This window comes from Castor canadensis, chromosome 10 (assembly GCF_047511655.1).
Source record: "Castor canadensis chromosome 10, mCasCan1.hap1v2, whole genome shotgun sequence".
Lineage (NCBI taxonomy): Eukaryota > Metazoa > Chordata > Mammalia > Rodentia > Castoridae > Castor > Castor canadensis.
In genome coordinates, this window is record NC_133395.1 from 120,679,501 (window position 1) to 120,698,608 (window position 19,108).

The 19,108-nt window shown below is 41.4% G+C and overlaps 1 protein-coding gene across 12 annotated transcripts in view; it reads right to left on the reverse strand.

The window, feature by feature from the left end:
* Cadps (calcium dependent secretion activator) overlaps positions 1 to 19,108 on the reverse strand; it is a 450,183-nt gene that overhangs the window by 162,781 nt on the left and 268,294 nt on the right. For all 12 annotated transcript variants that reach the window (XM_074044111.1, XM_020172817.2, XM_074044112.1 and 9 more), the window contains exons 8-9: positions 15,210 to 15,349; positions 877 to 943 (exon numbers count right to left, since the gene is read on the reverse strand). In XM_074044111.1, coding sequence (XP_073900212.1) covers positions 877 to 943; positions 15,210 to 15,349 — 207 coding nt within the window. The remainder of the gene's footprint in view (positions 1 to 876; positions 944 to 15,209; positions 15,350 to 19,108) is intronic.

Genomic DNA, 19,108 nt, shown 5'->3' on the forward strand with positions numbered 1-19,108 from the left:
CTATAATAACTTGTGTGACATTTGTACATGGAGCAATGCTAGAAATCTCTCTGTATAGCTATCCTTAATTCAGTTAGCAAAAACACTTTGTCTTTCTTATTATGCTTATGTCTTCTCTTCAACAAAATTACAGATAAGGGCAGAACAGGTTCTGCCTGGAAGCAAGGGGGAGGGGGTGGGGGGGAGAGAGTGGGAGTGGGGGGGCAGGGGGGAGAAATGACCTAATGTATGCACATGAGAATAAATTAAAAAAGGAAAAAAAATAACTTGTGTGAAAAAAACCAAGCTGTATAACAACAGGAAGAGGTTGGTTAGCTTTGGTTAAAAAAGACTATCTGGAAAGAAATATTTTATTAAAGATAGTTATGGGAGGCTAAGATTTTTGGAAGCCCCAAGCACCTCTTTATAGGTAATTCAAAATCAATTATAATAAAGAATAAAATAGATGCAAATAAAGCCCAACTATATTCTCACATTTTTCATTGTACTGATTTCAGTGTTTTTAGAAATACCAAATTATTTTAAGAGAATATTGGGCACTTGCTTGTTTCTTCCTGGGGTCCTCCACCTCTGGCAGGAACTGAGCAGGGGAGGGAGGCCTACTCTCTTCTATCTACTTACATACTTCTGTGTTGTAAATAACAAATATGCATTAGTTTTTTAAATATTAAAGTGATACAAAAATAGGAAAAGGTGCACAAGTGATTCCCCTGGGTGGTACCATGGATATAACCTATAAAAATTCATTGAGCTAAATGCTTTGAGCTTTGTGGACTGTATATAAGTTGTACCTCAATTAAAAAAGAGCATTCATTCATCTTATCACATCTCTGATACTGCAGGCTTTTAAGACAGATATTAGAGTTGAAGAGTTACCTGCACCAACACAAAAAACCTCTTCTTCCATCTCTTCCAGACATTCTTACCGATGGCCCATAAGTACCTAAGGGAAAGAAAAAGACCAGAGGTGCATCAAAGTTTCAGCAAGGGTTTTCTTACCACACTTCACCAGGAAGCCTGGCACTCATACACCTGGCCATGAGTTCAGGAACATGATGCAGATTTGGGGGCTCTGTAATTGAGGATAGTGAAGGACAGGCAGGGTTGACATCCATGTACAGGAGAAGCTAAGGTTGCCTTAGATTCCTGAACTAATTCCAGAAAGTACCTTGGAAGACATTACTTTATGACATGAAATGTTTATTTGTTGAAAGTCTTTCAGATAGGGAAACTCCTGAAACATGTTACACAGCTCTGTGGAGGCTACAAAATCTCACAACTCCGACTCTTCCACCTCTTGTCAAGTTAAAGTCAGGAAAACCTCTCCTTGTTCTCCTCTGTTATAATTCTGGCAAACGCAGGTATGTTGAGGGAGGAAGTTTCAAGTCAACACAGTGCACCCTCCCTACTTCCTGCCCCCTTCTCAAATGCTCTTCTGTTAATGGGAATGCATCTTTACATAGAACAATAAAAAGGAGAATTAACAATCTACAGCAGCACACCTCAAAGCAGTCTGGAGATTTTAATGTCAGTGTTATGAATGACTTCGCCAATTACCCCATTGGCCCTGTGGACTGTTATAAGCTGATCTGGCCTTGATTGAGGAAGTGAAGCTGATGGGTTTCAGACTACTGAACCAAGGATGGAGAGAGTGGGTGACACTCAAATACACTTAGAATTTTTAAATCCACACTGGGGGTGTAGCTCAGTGATAAAGTGCTTGCCTAGCATGCACAAGGCCCTGGGTTTGATCCCCAGCACCACACAAAAACAAAAACCAACCAACCAACCAAACAAACAAACAACCTCAATTCCTCAACTGGCTTTGCTTCCTAACAAAATCCCAACATGAACTACTTCTAAATCTCCACCTAGAAGAGACAGAATTTCTGAACATAATGAGGAATGCCCTAAATATAATTCTTACTCTTTGACCTCATTTAGGGGCTCTTAGGAATGGCTGGCAGCTAAAATCTGTACAGACCTTCATTCTGGATCCTTCTTTTTTCCTCAGTTGCCAAGCACCAGTGATTTTTCTTTTTAACCTTCTGAAAACTTCCTCCTCCTGCTCATTCTACCCCTACTATTCTACTCCCCACTTACATTTCTATTTCCAGGGACAACTAGAGATGAGCCTTTTAATTGGTTTTAGGTACAAGAAGGATTTCCAACCAACTGCCAGGCATAAGACAGATCCTCCCATCAGCAAATCCTGTCACGCCTTTTCCCTGCTGAAACTCGGTGGGTCCCCTGTTTCCATGAAGGGAGCTCCAAACTCCAGCTACTCACATTCCACTTTCAGGACACAGATCTGTCTACTTGTTCTATGATTTACTTGATACCTTTTTCTAAATTGACTTACCTAACATGAATCAACTTACTTTGAAAGGAAACTTTATAGGGCTGATATACTAATTATACAGCACACATTATAATATGTAAATAATTATTTAATCATGCTTGGCTTTGTATCACTAAAATGATCTTGTACTATTGATGGTATACATATACTCGGAGCAATCTTAGCCTACACGGGCAAAAACTCTTAACCTGACCTAAAACTCAGTTTTCACCCCTGCTAACTCAACAGACGCTCTAACTTTGCATAAGCTATGCTGCCTGGAGGGCCTTCTCATTGCTGTTCATATTAAAACTCACATTCTTTCTAAATTTAAACCCTTATCTTGATATCATCACATCCTGGACCTTGTAGATGATTCTGCTGTTACAGTTATTCCACTGCTATAGTTTACTTGCTTTCACATTTATTGCTCTTCTTGAACTGTTAGCTCTTTGAGGGAAGGAACCCTGGTCCTTCTTTCTAAATTCCTGGCACAGAACTTTGTTTTTCTTTCTGAATTCCTATCAGTTCCTGATATAGGGTAAGTGGTTGGTGGATATCTGGTAGATTTTGGTTGGTATTAAGTGCCATGCTTTTGAGAAACCAGACCAAACTCTATAACTATTTGAATGAGATTTTAAAACATTGCATCACAACATACAATTCACTACCACCCAAAAAATATACCATCTCTTTCCTTTCTCACTGCTACTTCCCAGTCAAGCCACCATCATTCCCACCTGAACCATGACAGCCAACTTACCTATCACCCTACTCCTACCTCTCTGCTCCAGTCATTACACAGTAGCTAGATGAATCTTCTAAAAGGGTAAACCAGGTCCTCAATACACTCATTCTATATTAGAATGGAAGGATGTAAGCAGGGGGTAGGTGACACAATTATATTTCTTCAAAAGATGCTTGCACTGGCTGCTGGGTAAAGAATCCACATTTGAGTGGTATCTATACACAATGGAATTTTATGCAGCCATGAAGAAGAACGAAATGTTATCATTCACTGGTAAATGGATGGAATTGGCGAACACCATTCTGAGTGAGGTTAGCCTGGCCCAAAAGACCAAAAATCATATGTTCTCCCTCATATTCGGACATTAGATCAAGGGCAAACACAACAAGGTGATTGAACTTTGATCACAAGATAAAAGCGAGAGCACACAAGGGAGCTATGAGGATAGGTAAGACACCTAAAAAATTAGTTAGCATTTGTTGCCCTCAACACAGAGAAACTAAAGCAGACACCTTAAAAGCAACTGAGGCCAATAGGAGAAGGGGACCAGGAACTAGAGAAAAGGTTAGATCAAGAAGAATTAACCTAGAAGGTAACACACATGCACAGGAAATTAATGTGAGTCCACTCCCTGTATAGCTAGCTATCCTTATCTCAACTAGCAAAAACCCTTGTTCTTTCTATTGCCTATACTCTCTCTTCAACAAAATTAGAGATAAGGGCAAAATAGTTTCTGCTGGGTATCAAGGGGGTGGGGGGGAGAGGGAGGGAGCTGGGTGGGTGTTAGGGAGGGGGTGGGGGCAGGGGGGAGAAATGACCCAAGCATTGTATGCACATATGAATAAAAAAAAAAGAATCCACATTTGATGGAAGGGGCAAAACAGAACATGGAGAGTTGAGAGAAGAGATGGTGGTGGTGGTTTAGGGAAGAGCCAATGGTGAGACTGAGAAGCAAGGCTGAGACTGTGGGAAGAATGGTTGAATGGCTGGAAAGTTTATCAGCCCCAAGCTGTTGCTGAGGCTAATGTGGTCAGCAATGTGCTCTTTTTGTGTTTTCCCCCTGTGGAACTAGGGTTTGAACTCAGGGCTTCCCACGTACAAAGCAGGCACTCTACTTCTTGAGCCACACCTCCAGCGCACTTTGCTCTGGTTCTTTTTGGAGATGGGGGATGGGTCTCTTGAACTATCTTCCTGGGCTGGCCTTGAATCATATTCCTACTGATCTCAGTAGCTAGAATTATAGGCATGAGCCACCAGTACATGGCAGCAATGTATTCTTAACTGTCTCGAAATAATATATTAATGTGTTTATGGCAGAAGTGGATATAAGGGTGTTCAGCCAGGGCTAAGGAGACAGTGTTTTGGCATGTAATAGATACGGTTCTCCAGTTCTGGTTCTGCCAGGTACTCTGAGAGGTAGACAAAAGATTTCACTTCTTGGTGCCCTGTAAAGCAAGTGCAGTGATGACTCTTTGCTCACAGGGCTACTGCAAGGATTCCATGAGCTAACGCTTGAGTCATGGTAAGAAGCAGATGCACAATAAAGAATCGTCTATCTATTTATGTATTTATTTATCTGTTTTTTGTTTTGAAACAGTGTCACATATAGCTCAAGCTGGCCTGAAACTCGCTATGTAGCCCAGACTGGCCTCAAACTCATGATCCTCCCACTTCAGCCTCCTGAGTATAGGGATTATAGGTGTGTACCACCACACCTTGCTATGGCATCCTTACTATAAAACATCTCTGTGTCCACAGAAAAATGTGTCATTATTTCCATGCCAGAAAGTAATATCTAAATATGTGAAAAGTATCTCTTTGAACTTGTATATACAGGGAAGTAGATATCATAAATATTAAATTTATATTTTTAGTAATGACTGGCAAGGTTGTAAGAAGTATATCCTTTTCTGGAATTTTATCTGGCGGCTACCAATGACTGGTCCTCACCTCTTACCTTGCATCCTCATAACAATCACACAGCTACTAGATCTAACAAATGGGTTGCAGTGTTCACTAACAAGACTGGAAGTAGAAAAGGGAGCTCACTAGAACCCACAGAATAGGACTGACATGAATTGTAAACTTTTCCCACTGCCAGGCAGCTGGCAACTGATACAGTCAGCATTTAAACTCAGAGCTGTTTCATTCTGAAGCAGGATTTTCACCAGGCTCTTCCTCCTCCTTTCTAGATTCAGTAAAGTTTTCTCTATGCATGCATGTATGTTGTATGTTGCATGTATGTATGTATTTATTTTGGTGGTACTGGGGTTTGAACTCAGGGCCTTGTGTTTGCTAGGCAGGTGTTCTACCATCTGCGTGGGTTTCTGTATTGAAATAATATGGAGGGGAGGGAGAGGCTGATCAGGGGGTACTGAGTTTTGAAGCACACAGCTCTGGTGTGCTCTCACAGAGAGCAATCATGCAATGTACATAGGGAAAGACTAGAGGAAAGGAATTTTAATGTTTTCATCATAAACAAATGATGAATGTAGGTGGAGATAGATATGTTTACCTGATTTAAACATTATATAATGTATGCATGCACTGAAATATTTTTGTGTTTTTATATATCAGTTTAAAAACTTAAAATTAAAAACTTATAAAGTGAATTGCTATCGTAATTGAACACAGTGGGTTTCTGCTTAAAAGCTTGTGAAAGAGAAAGCTGGGGAAGGGGAATTAGAGAAAATTAACAATTCTTCTTTAGAACATATTGCCTGGTTTACGTGAAGGTGGAGCTTTCCCTCTGAGGTTTTCTTCAGAATTTACGCTAATGTGGCACATGCCAGAAGGTGTCAAAACTAAGAACTGAGGGCTGCATTGCACTGCGCCTGTCTAGTCAGCTCTGGCTCCGTATTCCTCAGGGTGAGCCATGCTTGTGGAACAGCATGTGTAGTACCTGGAGCAGATGGATGTTCTGAGGCTGCACACACACGGGTGGTGGTACCTTCTAGCTCCTCTCACTACATGCTGTTCTATCTGTGTGGGTGCCCCAACACTCTCTTCAGGCTGTCTGGACATGTGGACATCTGGATTGACCCATAGATAAATCAGCATTCCAGGTCAGTGACAGCAGTGTATCCCAGTGGGAAACACCTAAGTGGGAATTCTGATTCTGTCATTCACTCTCTTTTGGCTTAGCTGCCCTGTGCCTCAGTTTCTTCAGTTGTAAAATGGGGGAAACAATATTTACTTCATAGGGTTATTGTGAAGAACCTACAGAGATGAGGCATGTCCAGTGTGTAGCACAGTTAATTGTACATAGTCAGAGTTTGATAAATGTTAGACATTATTATTACTATTAATCATAATAATAATAACAGAAATAGTCATCCTAGTAGTAAGAGTACAGAATTACCAATTGTGCAAAGGGATTTTTTCTTCGAATTTATCTTCAGCTTTGGGATGCACAGCTAGAGAAATAAAGTGAGGTACTGAAGTCTGGTTTGGATTTCTGGATCATGTTTTGCATCATGATTTCAATGTACCCTTTCTTGTAGCATTTGATAAAACCCTTGCCAGTGGGTCACTGGCATCTGTCATTTGCTGAGGGCATTTGAGTTTTGAGAGACCAGAGTCCACTACAAAGGACCAAAAAGTTGCTGAGTTACAGAAGATCTCCTGGCTTCATTGTCGCTCTGTTGTAGGATCACCTGGCAGGACAGCAGCCATGAAAACGCTTGAAACTTTTCATTTGTGAAAAGTTAACACACACGCACACACAGAGGAAGGACATCCTTCCCGCCCATGGCTCGTGTGACTTTCATAAGTTAGTAACAGAGCTATGCTCGTTAAGTATTTACTGTGCCTATCACTACCCTTGTGTGAGGGGGGTGTTCGATAGCTATTTATGGGTAAGTTTTTGTGTGTGTTCCTCCAGGAAGCCGGGGCATGGCCATGAAGTGTGTTCGTCCAGTGCCAGGGAAAGGAGACTGTCCAGAATCACTTGCTCACCAGCACCACACAGGGGAAGGACAGGCAGAGCCATCTTCCCACGGGCTGACCTCGAGGGGACCTGGGGATGACATCTGCAGGCGTCAGTGCTGCTGTCTCTAGGTGGGGAGTGAGATCGGCCCAGGGAGGAGGTACTGCACTTGTTTTCCTGCTTTCCTCAGGACCCTGTGCTGCCTCAGGGCCTGGGGCAGCAGGAGCGGTTATAAAGATGGCCATTTTTTTCCTAGTTCTTTTTCATGACTTTATGATTTTTTAATCTTTCAAATTTATTCTAATTGGCAACTACAAATTACACAGGTATTTATGTTGTACAACAGTTTTGAAACGAGTATGCACTGTGGAATGGCTAAATTGAACTAATTAATGTATTATTACTATACATACTTCATTTTTAATACTTAAAATCTACTCAGTGCTTTCAAGCAAATGACATGTGGTTATTAACTGTAGTCACCATGCTGTACAACAGATCTCTTGAATTTATTCCTCCTTGTTAGAAATTCTTAAGAAGAATTTCTTACAAGTCACCGTAGGACAAGCACCTTGCTCACACTGGTATGCTTCTATCGCCTCCTTGTGGATAGAAGAGAACAAGGAGGTTAGAGAGCCTACAGGTGCCTCCACCAGCATTCAGCATCACACCAGGAAGAAGCTTGCACTGGAGAAAGTGCAAAGAATGGATGAACGCAAACAACAGTGATGAAAACCACCAGCACCAAGTCTGTGAGAAGTATCAAACCTTGTAATAAATGTAATAATTCCTTCAATCCTTACAACGACCCTATGTGACAAGGTAACTGTTGTTACCTTCATTTTATGCTAAGCAAAACCAAGTCTAGAAAGGCTACCCAGTTTGCCAACAGGTAGTTAATGCTGTGCTAAGGACACCAGTGTAGGTCTAATTGGTATGAAGAGATAACTATACAATAAAGAAGGTAAAAGGAATAAAAAATTCAGCTGATTCAAAGGAGACCGAGAAAAAAAAAGATCTAAAAAGGAAACAAAAATCAGATGGGATAAAAAGAAAACAAACAGCTGGTAACAAACAGTAGAGTGATGAATTTGGACCTAACCATGTCAGTAACCACATTAAACATAAACAGGCCAAATATCTCAATTAAATGGCAGAAAGATTCAGATTACATTTAGAAAGTTAGACTCAACTCAATACTGCCTATAAGAAAAGCACTTTATTTTTATCATTTGCTTAGAGACAGGGTCTCACTATAGCCCAGGCTGGCCTTGAACTTGAGATCTTCCTGTCTTTGCCTTTCATATGCTGGGGTTATAGGCATGAACCACAATGCTCAGGCAAGACATGCCTTTAAAGGCATAACTAAGTTAAAAATAAAAAGATAAAGAGGGACTTATGCTAATAGTAATTTTTAAAAGTGCTGTGGCTACATTACTGTCACGCAAAGCAAATTTTGAGGCAAAGAATATTGGCAGGGATAAAGAAGATTATTTTCTAATGATAAAGGGATCAATTCATTAAGAAGACAATATTTTTAAAATGTTCCTGCATCTAATAACAAAGATCCAAAGTATATGGGACAAAAACGGACAGAAGTGCAAGGAGAAATAAACAAATCTAAAATTATGGGCAGAGATTATGGCCAGAGATTTTGACATCCCTCTCTAAATAACTGGTACAAATTCAGTTAGGATATGGAGTATTTGAACAGCACTATCAAACAACTTGATTTAATTTTCATTTATAGTTAGCAAGCCCACAAGGGAGAGATAAGGTGGAATCTTAAAAGTATTTGATTAACCCCGTTTGGTTTTAGAGTCTGTGCTAACAGGACTAGCATCTTGGAGACCTATGGAGAGAAAAAGGAGCGTGATGGCAAGTGGTCTAGAGCAGTAGCCCAGTCAAGAAAATGGAAGAAGAAAGGGGATTTTAATGGCTGAAGGTATAAACTGTGTCCCTCTGAGGTTCTAAGTTTTTTTTTTTTAACACACAGAAGAAAACTGGAAATGCTGTGAATTACTCTTAGTTGGTGAACTGTGCTCACCAAATGAATCCAAAGCAGAGTCAGGCAGAGCTGTGTTTTGGTAGAGCTTCTGGTCCTCAGTTAAGGTTGAACTGAAAGGAATGAACAGGCCCAGATCCAACTCTGATGCCTGCTCAAATTCATGCAAGTCTTTTCACCACATTAAGCCTCAGTTTCTCTCTTTGTAAAGTGGGAATTCATTCACTTAGTCATCCTTGCAACAAATAATTTATAAGACTTTTGCAACATACCAGACCTCGTACTAAGAACTTTGATCAAAGGAGAAAAGTGTCCCTTCTGACAAGGACCTTACCATCTAGTAGGGAAGAGAGACAATAAACTAAGAAACACATGACATAAGACATGATGATAGGAGCTCTGGTTAAAAACATGGGAGAGCTGGGCATGGTGGATGGCACCCGTAATTTTAGTTACTTGGCAAATAGTTAGCAAGACTTCATATCAAACAATAAGGTGGGCATGGTGGCTCACACCTGTGGTCTCAGCTACTCAGAAGGCCACAGGTAAAAGGATGGAGGTTTGAGGCTGGCCCTGGGCAAAAATTTGAGACCTTACCTGAAAAATAACCAAACCAAAAAAGGGACAGGGACGTGACTTCACTGGTACAGCTCCTGTCTGCTCCCATGTACCATCAAACCAAATCAAACAAACAAAAGCACAGGAGAAAGGGAGATGGGAATGAGTAGGGGAAGGTGGGGGCGGGGGGAAGAGAGAGGTAGAGGGAGAAGGTGGGGAGAGGAGATACACCAAAGTAAGGCATTCTGATAAGGTGCAGACAATGCAGAGATTAAGGTCAGCTGTGTGCAAATACCTAGGTGTAAACCTAACAAAGGATGTGAACGACCTCTACAAGGAAAACTATACAGTTCTGAAGAAAGAGATTGAGGAAGACTATAGAAAGTGGAGAGATCTCCCATGCTCATGGATTGGTAGAATCAACATAGTAAAAATGTCGATACTCCCAAAAGTAATCTACATGTTTAATGCAATTCCCATTAAAATTCCAATGACATTCATTAAAGACATTGAAAAATCTACTGTGAAATTTATATGGAAACACAAGAGGCCACGAATAGCCAAGGCAATACTCAGTCAAAAGGACAATGCTGGAGGTATCACAATACCTGACTTCAAACTATATTACAAAGCAATAACAATAAAAACAGTATGGTACTGGCACAAAAAGAGACATGAAGACCAGTGGAACAGAATAGAGGTCCTGGATATGAAGACACACAACTATAACCAACTTATCTTTGACAAAGGTGCTAAAAATATACGATGGAGAAATAGCAGCCTCTTCCACAAAAATTGCTGGGAAAACTGGTTAGCAGTCTGCAAAAAACTGAAATTAGATCCATGTATATCACCCTATACCAATATTAACTCAAAATGGATCAAGGATCTTAATATCAGATCCCAAACACTAAAGTTGGTACAGGAAAGAGTAGGAAATACCTTGGAATTAATAGGTATAGGCAAGAACTTTCTCAATGGAACCTCAGCAGCTCAGCAACTAAGAGATAGCATCGATAAATGGGACTTGATAAAACTAAAAAGCTTCTCAACAAAAGAAATGCTCTCTAAACTGAAGAGAACACCCACAGAATGGGAGAAAACATTTGCCAGCTACACATCAGACAAAGGACTGATAACCAGAATATATAGGGAACTCAAAAAACTAAATTCTACCAAAATTAATGAACCAATAAAGAAATGGGCAAGTGAACTAAACAGAACTTTCTCAAAAGAAGAAACTCAAATGCCCAAAAAACACATGAAAAAATGCTCACCATCTCTAGCAATAAAGGAAATGCAAATTAAAACTACACTAAGATTCCATCTCACCCCCATTAGAATAGCCATCATTAGCAACACCACTAACAACAGGTGTTGGCGAGGATGTGGGGAAAAAGGAACCCTCTTACACTGTTGGTGGGAATGTAAACTAGTACAACCACTCTGGAAAAAAATTTGGAGGCTACTTAAAATGCTAAACATTGATCTATCATATGATCCAGCAATACCACTCTTGGGGATATACCCAAAAGACTATGACACAGGTTACTCCAGAGGCACCTGCACACCCATGTTTATTGCAGCACTACTCACAATAACCAAGATATGGAAACAGCCAAGATGCCCCACTACTGATGAATGGATTAAGAAAATGTGATATTTATACACAATGGAATTTTATGCAGCCATGAAGAAGAATGAAATGTTATCATTCGCAGGTAAGTGGATGGAACTGGAGAACATCATTCTGAGTGAGGTTAGCCTGGCCCAAAAGACCAAAAATCATATGTTCTCCCTCATATGCGGACATTAGATCAAGGGCAAACACAACAAGGCGATTGGACTTTGATCACATGATAAAGGGAGAGCACATAAGGGAGGTGTGAGGATAGGTAAAACACCCAAAAAACCAGATAGCATTTGTTGCCCTCAACGAAGAGAAACTAAAGCAGATACTTTAAAGCAACTGAGGCCAATAGGAGAAGGGGACCAAGAACTAGAGGAAAGGTGAGATCAAGAAGAATTAACTTAGAAGGTAACCACACATGCACAGGAAATTAATGCGAGTCAACTCCCTGTATAGCTACCCTTATCTCAACCAGTAAAACCCCTTGGTCCTTCCCATTATTGCTTATACTCTCTCTTCAACAAAATTAGAGATAAGGGCAAAATAGTTTCTGCTGGGTAGTGAGGGGTTGGGGGGAGTAAATGGGGGGGAGGGAGGGGGTGGGAGGATGGGGGGAGAAATGACCCAAACATTGTATGCACATATAAATATTAAAAAAAAAAGTCAGCTGTGTGGACCTTGGGGTAGTGGTGGGGGACATCCAAAGCAGAGAAAAGAGCACAGATGAGGGTCCTGAGGTTGGGGTGGCTTAGAGTCTTTGAGGAAGCCCAAAGAGACCAATGTGATGAGAATAGTGATCAACAGTGATTGAGGTTAGATAGGTAGGGCTGTAGCAATGGTAACAGCATTGACCTTTGCTCTGAATGAGATGGGGATTCATTGGAGGTTTTCTAGCAATTGATTGCCAGGATCAAGCCCATATTTTAAAAAAATACCCTGACTTCGAGTAAGAAATATATACTACACGGAAGCAAAGAAAGACACAGGGGGTTGTCCTCTATCAACAGCAACAAGTGAACAGGAGAAATGACAGAGGGTCAGAGTCCAGTGGAGAGGAGGAGGTGGGGTTGAGGGTTTGAGTTCTAGATTTATCATGAGGGTAGAGTGAAAAGAATTTGAAGATGGATGAGATGGTGGTGAGAAAGTAAGAGAATGTCAAAGATGACTCCAAGGTTGCTGGTCTGAGCATGTGAGGAAGGTCATTTATTAAGAAGGGAGAGTGATAATTCTTCACCCCTGTGAAGAAATGGATATGAATATACTTCCTAAACTTGGAAGCATCTTATGGTGGGAAAAAATGAATAATCGGCATGCCACTTAGGAACTGCTGATTCTCAGACGTGCCCAGAAGCCAAAACAACTGTAGATTTTTCTCATTGGCATTTTCTATTCAATACAGATATTCTGAACGGCCCTGTTATTCATTCAAGGAACCCACAGAACACACCATCAAGGAGTAATTCCTGGTAATTCTGCTTTTCCTTTCTTATGTTAAAGTGAATGCAATTTATAATCACATCCATGCTTCTTAAAAATCCCTTTATTCTCTCCCATTCTCTAAACCATGAGACTGTTCTGGTATTTTTAATCCTCCTTCACTACATCACGAGGCTTAATAAAACCAGGTTAAGTTGAAATGAGAAAAATATTTTTCATAAACATTTTTTATATTCTCTGAATCATTTCTTATGCAGCTAAGGTTGTTCACCTCTGCTGTAAGTCACCTTGGGTCTGGTTGTGCTATTAAGACACCCACTGTTCATTTTTAAAGTCATTCTAGGCTGTCTTGGTATAGTTTTTGGCAGGAATAACTTTTTAAATGGCAGTCTAGTACTACAAAATAGGTATGGAACCTGTTGGGAGTAAGCTATGTACTTCTTCAGTCACTAGTTCAGGTCAAGGTAGCCTGAATTATGTTGATACATTTACAAGTGAATCAACAAAAAAAATTCCCAAATCCAGATCACTTAGCTCAGTTTTTAACAGAGTGAGTGAAAAGAATGTGGGAAACAGGAATTTGTCCAACAGGGAAAATAACACCTATGTCAAGAGGTTATTGTGGGGCATAATGAGAGTTTGCCAAGTCCTAGGGCAGGGCTTCAAAGGGACCTGGCAGGTAGACTGAAGTGCTGATCCTTTTAAGAAAGTTTAATTAAAAAAAAAAAAAGCAGTCTGCAGGACAGATACACCTGTTCATATTCTTTTCATTCTGCTACTTCCCCTTCATTTTTTCCTCCCTCTAGCCTACTCATTGATGGTGTAGTTCCTATGGCAAATATTCACTGAGTATTCATGAGCCAGTTTTTTGCTAAAGATGCAGGATCTTTCCTCGTGTAGCCTAGGAAACTAATAGAATTCTCAACAACTCTGGGTTAAAACTAGGATGCTTACCATTGAGGGGGAAGAGATATTAGGGAGAAAATCTATTAGTATTTTTGGGATAGTTGCCATGGTAAGAAGGAGGAAAAGCTGGCCTCAGAAACATTTCATGAGATGTCAACTTAATTGAGGAGAGGCTGACTGAACTTCCTCGTGGATGGTTGAAAAGATGGCATGTGCTCTGAGGACACAGCAGACTCCCCCACAGCCTCCTCAGGCCATAATTCCATTTCAGGCTCTGGGAATAATTTGGCCTCAGTATAATGCAATGGGAATTCTCCATGTCTGAGCCAGAGTCTGGGTTCAGTAACTGATCTCCAGTTTGTGGGCAAACTTTGCTTTTTTCTTGAACCTCATTCCTATTACTTGAACCTCTTTGGTAACCTTGACTTGTAGGGAACTATATCCTCCAGAATCTTGGGCTTATTTGTTCCCTAGAATTAGAGGTTGTAGGATTGGTCCCGTTATCTACTCTATTACTGCATGCTGCCGTGGTCTACGTCCATTTCCTATCCTGGTCATTCTCTCCTTGACATCTCATGGGCTTCCGTGTATAAGCTTGCTTTAATCCACATCTAGGCTTTGCTTGATACTGGGTTTCTGAATTCAGCAAGCCTCCAGTTCATATAGCTAATCCTTACTTTTCATGGTGGTGTTACCTCTTTAAGCCCCATCTGAAACACATTCACCCAAGAGAATTGAGGAGATCCCTCCTGGTGAGTAGAGGGGCTATGCAGAATGCTAGCCAGTTGGCAAATGGCACCTGCAGAATACTTGAAAAACTATCTACTTCCTTCATCTAAGGTTAGACATTCTTGTATTCATACTTACATGGTTCAACTTCTCTGTAAAGGATCACATATTCTGAAATAATGGGGTTCAAGCAATTTAGTTTAATAGGCCTCAGCCCAGCATCTACCTAGTCATCCATAAACACTTTCTGTATACATCAGTACTTTATCCTATAAAGCAAAACCATATTTTACCAATTCTTTCTGTTCTCTGAAATTACTTAGCTGGTCATTCCTCTCAAATTTTAACATAATGAAAATGATCACAGATTTTCAACTTTTCAGTCATCCATTTAAATGCTGCACTAAACCCTGAAATGGTTCAACGTGAATTCAAGATTGCCATAGCAACTGCTCACACTTCATGGAAATGATTGTCAATGAAGGTATGAGCGAGTGATTCTTAGATGCCTCTGGCAGGTACACAGAACTTAACGAACCCTCCCCATTCTAGAACATCTAGCATACTTCCAGCAATGTCTGAATTGTACTGGAATTCATCGAGAAAGAAGAGAAAAATATTCCTTTTCAATAGCAAAAATGCAAATACAGTAATCGCAAGAATTGAGGCAGCTTAGAGTAATCATCAAAGTCAAATATTTTAATAACCTCTTGTGAATCCTTTATATTCCCTTCCATGTCATTCTCTGAGGACTAATTTTGATTTTATTTATCTTATTTTTGCAGTGCTAGGGATCAAATCCAGGGTCTTGCACATGCTTGGCTGGTGCTCTACCACTGAGCTACATCCCCAGCCCCTGTTTTATTTTTGTTTTGAGAAATGAATGGGCATGCATCCCAAGTCACTACTTGGGGAATAAACACTTACCCAGAATGCTTCATGTTTTGAGGCTTATCCATTCGGACGGCAAGTTTGATTCTGAGATCTTGATCGGGGCAGTTTTTGGAGACTGTCATTTTGTGCCACTCAGATTGTTTGGGGCTGTTTGGGGTGGGGTGAAGAATAACCTGTAGGGAAGAAGGACAGACATGTTAGGCAGAGAACAGAAGCATCAACCTGGGCATGTGTTCGTGGATTGAAGGCTTTGATGCCCAGACATGGAGTGACTCGCTAGGTCCCAAAGCCAAGGCTTCATCTACTCACCATGGCTGGCTCATGCCTTGCCTAAGGACAGAAACACATTCCCTCGCTCCCTTCTGTCTCTTCCTTGCCATGATTTTAAAGGTAAGGATCATTTCTGGCCTCTACTTTGACTTTTTTAGTGTTTAGAAGAACAAAGGAAATCCAGAACAGAGAACATTATTCTCCTCATTATCAGATAAAAAGTTGGATGTATGGAAGGAAGAAATACCCTTACGCATTAGGAAGCACTTCTAGGTCACTTTTAGCCCCCAATTTTTTAAGTAATTTTTTCACTATTTCAAGAGGAGAAACTTCTCAAAGCCTGCAAGTGAAAACAGAAGGAACCTTGTCAGATGGATGGGAAATGTGAGACCTACAGAGAAGGGGAGGGACTTGCTTAGGGTCACAAGTCAGCCTGACTCACCTGACTAGAAATCTTGCCACAGAGCACCCAACATTTCCCTGGCTCAGAAGGAAGCACACATAGCCTGAAGAAGTGTCAGCTCTGGAAAAATGCCTTTCAGCAGTACGTCAGAGATGGCTCTCTGCTTAAGTTCTCTTGGACTCAGAGACTGGGAGTGAAGGGAGAAGTGGACGACTCAGGCAATCCACATTCCCACTTCGCTGTCCAAGAGTTCTCAGGAGTCACACGGGATTTGAGGAACACACTCTTGGGGAGCAGTGAAAGGTGGAAAATCCACTACACCAAGGAAATATGGACTAAATTCAGGCACGATGAAAGCTGGATTCGCTCAGATGTGCTTTGGTCATGGCAGCACGCCCGCGTTTGTTGCACGTTGCTCTGGCTGTTCTCAAAGCATCATTTGCTCCAGGTGCAGGGAAGGTGAGTTCCTTTGTTGGACTTCTTTCTCCAGTGGAGGGGGCCAGGAAGGACTCAGAGCATCAGGGGTGGACACTATGGGCTTTCAGGGGACACATTAGCTTCACAGTAGTCATGCACGGCTTGGCCCATGCTGGGAGGCAGGGAATATAGTTCTCCTCCTAACCATAGAACAAGAGCTGTATAACTACAGGACATGACAGCAGACCCCAAAAGATGTGATCCACTTTAACATGCCTCACTTGTGCTGATGTACTCCTTCTATTCTGGGCCTGATTTTTTTGTCCCATTGATTTTTTTTCTCTGTGGTGAAAGAAAATTGGTGTGTTCTTCCTAACACAAAATTTCAGCCTTTCTACTGTCCTACAATGGGACAAAAACAGAGTAAGTTCTGAATTTTCAGACTGTGGCCCAAAAAGTTTTTGCTTTTGTTCTAGGTCAGTATTTTTTTGATCAATTAGTTCAATACCAGTATAATAAATTTTACATTATATTTGTTTTCTTTGTATTGATAGAAACTTATTAGGTATATAAAAAATATAAACAAATAAAGAAGTTTTTAAAAATATGATAAGGATTAAGGAAAAAAAAACCCTGTATTTTCTAGAATGCTGACCTTCCATAACTGTGGGTTCCACAATGACTGATTAAACCAACTGAAGACTGAAAATATTTGGGGAAAAAAATTGTCTCTTTTTTCTTATCATTATTCTCTAACCAATACAGAATAACAACTATTTATATAGCCTTTACATTCTATTAGTCTAGAAATGACTTTATATGGAAGAATGTGTAAATACTACGCCATTTTATCTAAGGGATCTTATTTGAGGATTGTGGTAGCTGTCGAGGTTTCTGGATCAATCTCTGTGGGTTCTGAATGATGACTCACCTTGCTAATTGTGGCTATCCACTAATACCAGCTAATTTTAAAGTAGTAGATATTTTTGGGCAAGGTGAATTGCTAATGACATTGGATATAAACCCATAGTTGCAGTGGTCATCTAACTAGCCTCATACCATCCTGACTGAAAGCTGGTCCTATCTGATGACATCTGCATTGTTTTTATTTCATGATGTTGTGACAGTCAAACTCCTGTTAGTAGGTCAGGTGTCAGCTCCAGAATTATCTTGTCATTTGCCAGCCTTGCAAGTGTTATCTTCTAACCAGACCTCTGTTTGACCTTTGTAGGCCTTTCGTTCATTTTGTGAGGGTTAATGTATACTTTACCTAACAAACTGCAACAAAGTGATGAATGGGTGTTGGAGGTAAGTGAGCCAGGATGTCACTGGCTTGTGGACACCTCTTCCTTCCCTCAAGGGTTTCATAGATGTCATCTGTTCCATTTCCTGAGGCCTGACACTTTGGAGATGGAGAGAAGTATCTGCTGATCCCAGTGCGGCTGGCCCTGTGTTCTGAGCTAGGCTGGCCTGATAGAGGACAAGAGAATGGGGTGGGATGTGCTGTGAAGCAGGAAAGGCAGGGGCCAGAAAGGGAAATGCTGGCCAGAGCCAGCACAATAGCAGGATGGTCCTTGGCTTCCTTCTGTTCCCGCCTGCTTGGCAAAGTCAAGGCAGGAGTAGCGCTCTGGGCACCCGGAGCTCATTAACAGGCCTCTGCCATATGGATTCTGGGAGCGGTTCCCACTGGCAATATGGTGTCCATTCGTGACACAAATGGTCACAACTCGTTACTAGCTACTCCACAAAGACTTCTTCCCCTCCCTTTGGTCACTCTCTGGGGAGACCTCCTCTGCAGAATGGATGGAGAGATGAGGTCACTGTAGTCCTGTTCTGTCTTCATCCATAGACTGCCAGACTCCTGATGGGCTGTTGGTGCCTTGGCATGTGTCAGCCTCACTGAGGGATAAGGGTCTTTCTGGTTGTGTGTGAGCCTTGAGCACAGCAGACACCTCATCTGGACATTCCAGGCTGCTAATCAAACACTTTGTCATCCCAGTCGAGGCCCATGTGTGCTGGGCTTTGATGTGGGATGTTAATGTGGCAACCATAATCCACCCCTACCAGAGGCTGCAATCCAGAAGCTCACAGCTTCTCCCAGTTACCTGGGCACACAGGAGGGGGTAGGGCTGGGGACTAGTCTCCATGATGGAGCCTATCTCTCTCTCTACCTCTTGTTACCCAACTCCCCCCACTCCCGGCCCCTGCAAGGCATCCCTCCCACAGACTGGCTTCTGCCCCCTAGCTGTGTGCTTTCTTCTCGGGCATTCTTTCTCTAGCAGGGCTCTTGTCACTATCATTTCTGGTTTTTATGTCTGAAAACCTTACGTTTTATGAGATTAAAGATTTCTGATTGTCTTTATTCCTATGTAGTCTGTGCACAGCACTGAGGATTGAGTGAAGAAAATAGCTAAGTCTTTTCTTTCGTTGTCACCTCCTTCTGGGGAGGGGCACTGTTTTTTGCCATTAGCCTTATTTAGTTTTCATTTTCTTCCACTTGTCTACATCCTAGTAACAGAATTCCAGGGCAAACCTATGATGGCAGTCAGATTGGAAAAGTGAGAGAACTATAAAGGGTTGAGGGAGGGAAAGCACAGGAAGTGAGGTCTTGCTGGTGATGCCAGGTATGTGGGTTGTGTGTGTGCTTGGGGTGGTCTCTCATGTCTCTGTAGATGGTACAGCAGAGGCTTAGAACGTCTTGGTTAAGGTCACCTGGCCTTTAGGATTGATTATATAACCAACCACTGTGAACTAAAACTTGGTGAAGTCTGCTGGCCTGAAATGTGCCACCCCAAGTTTCATACACTGAAGCTAATACCCCGTGTGACTATATCTGGAAAAT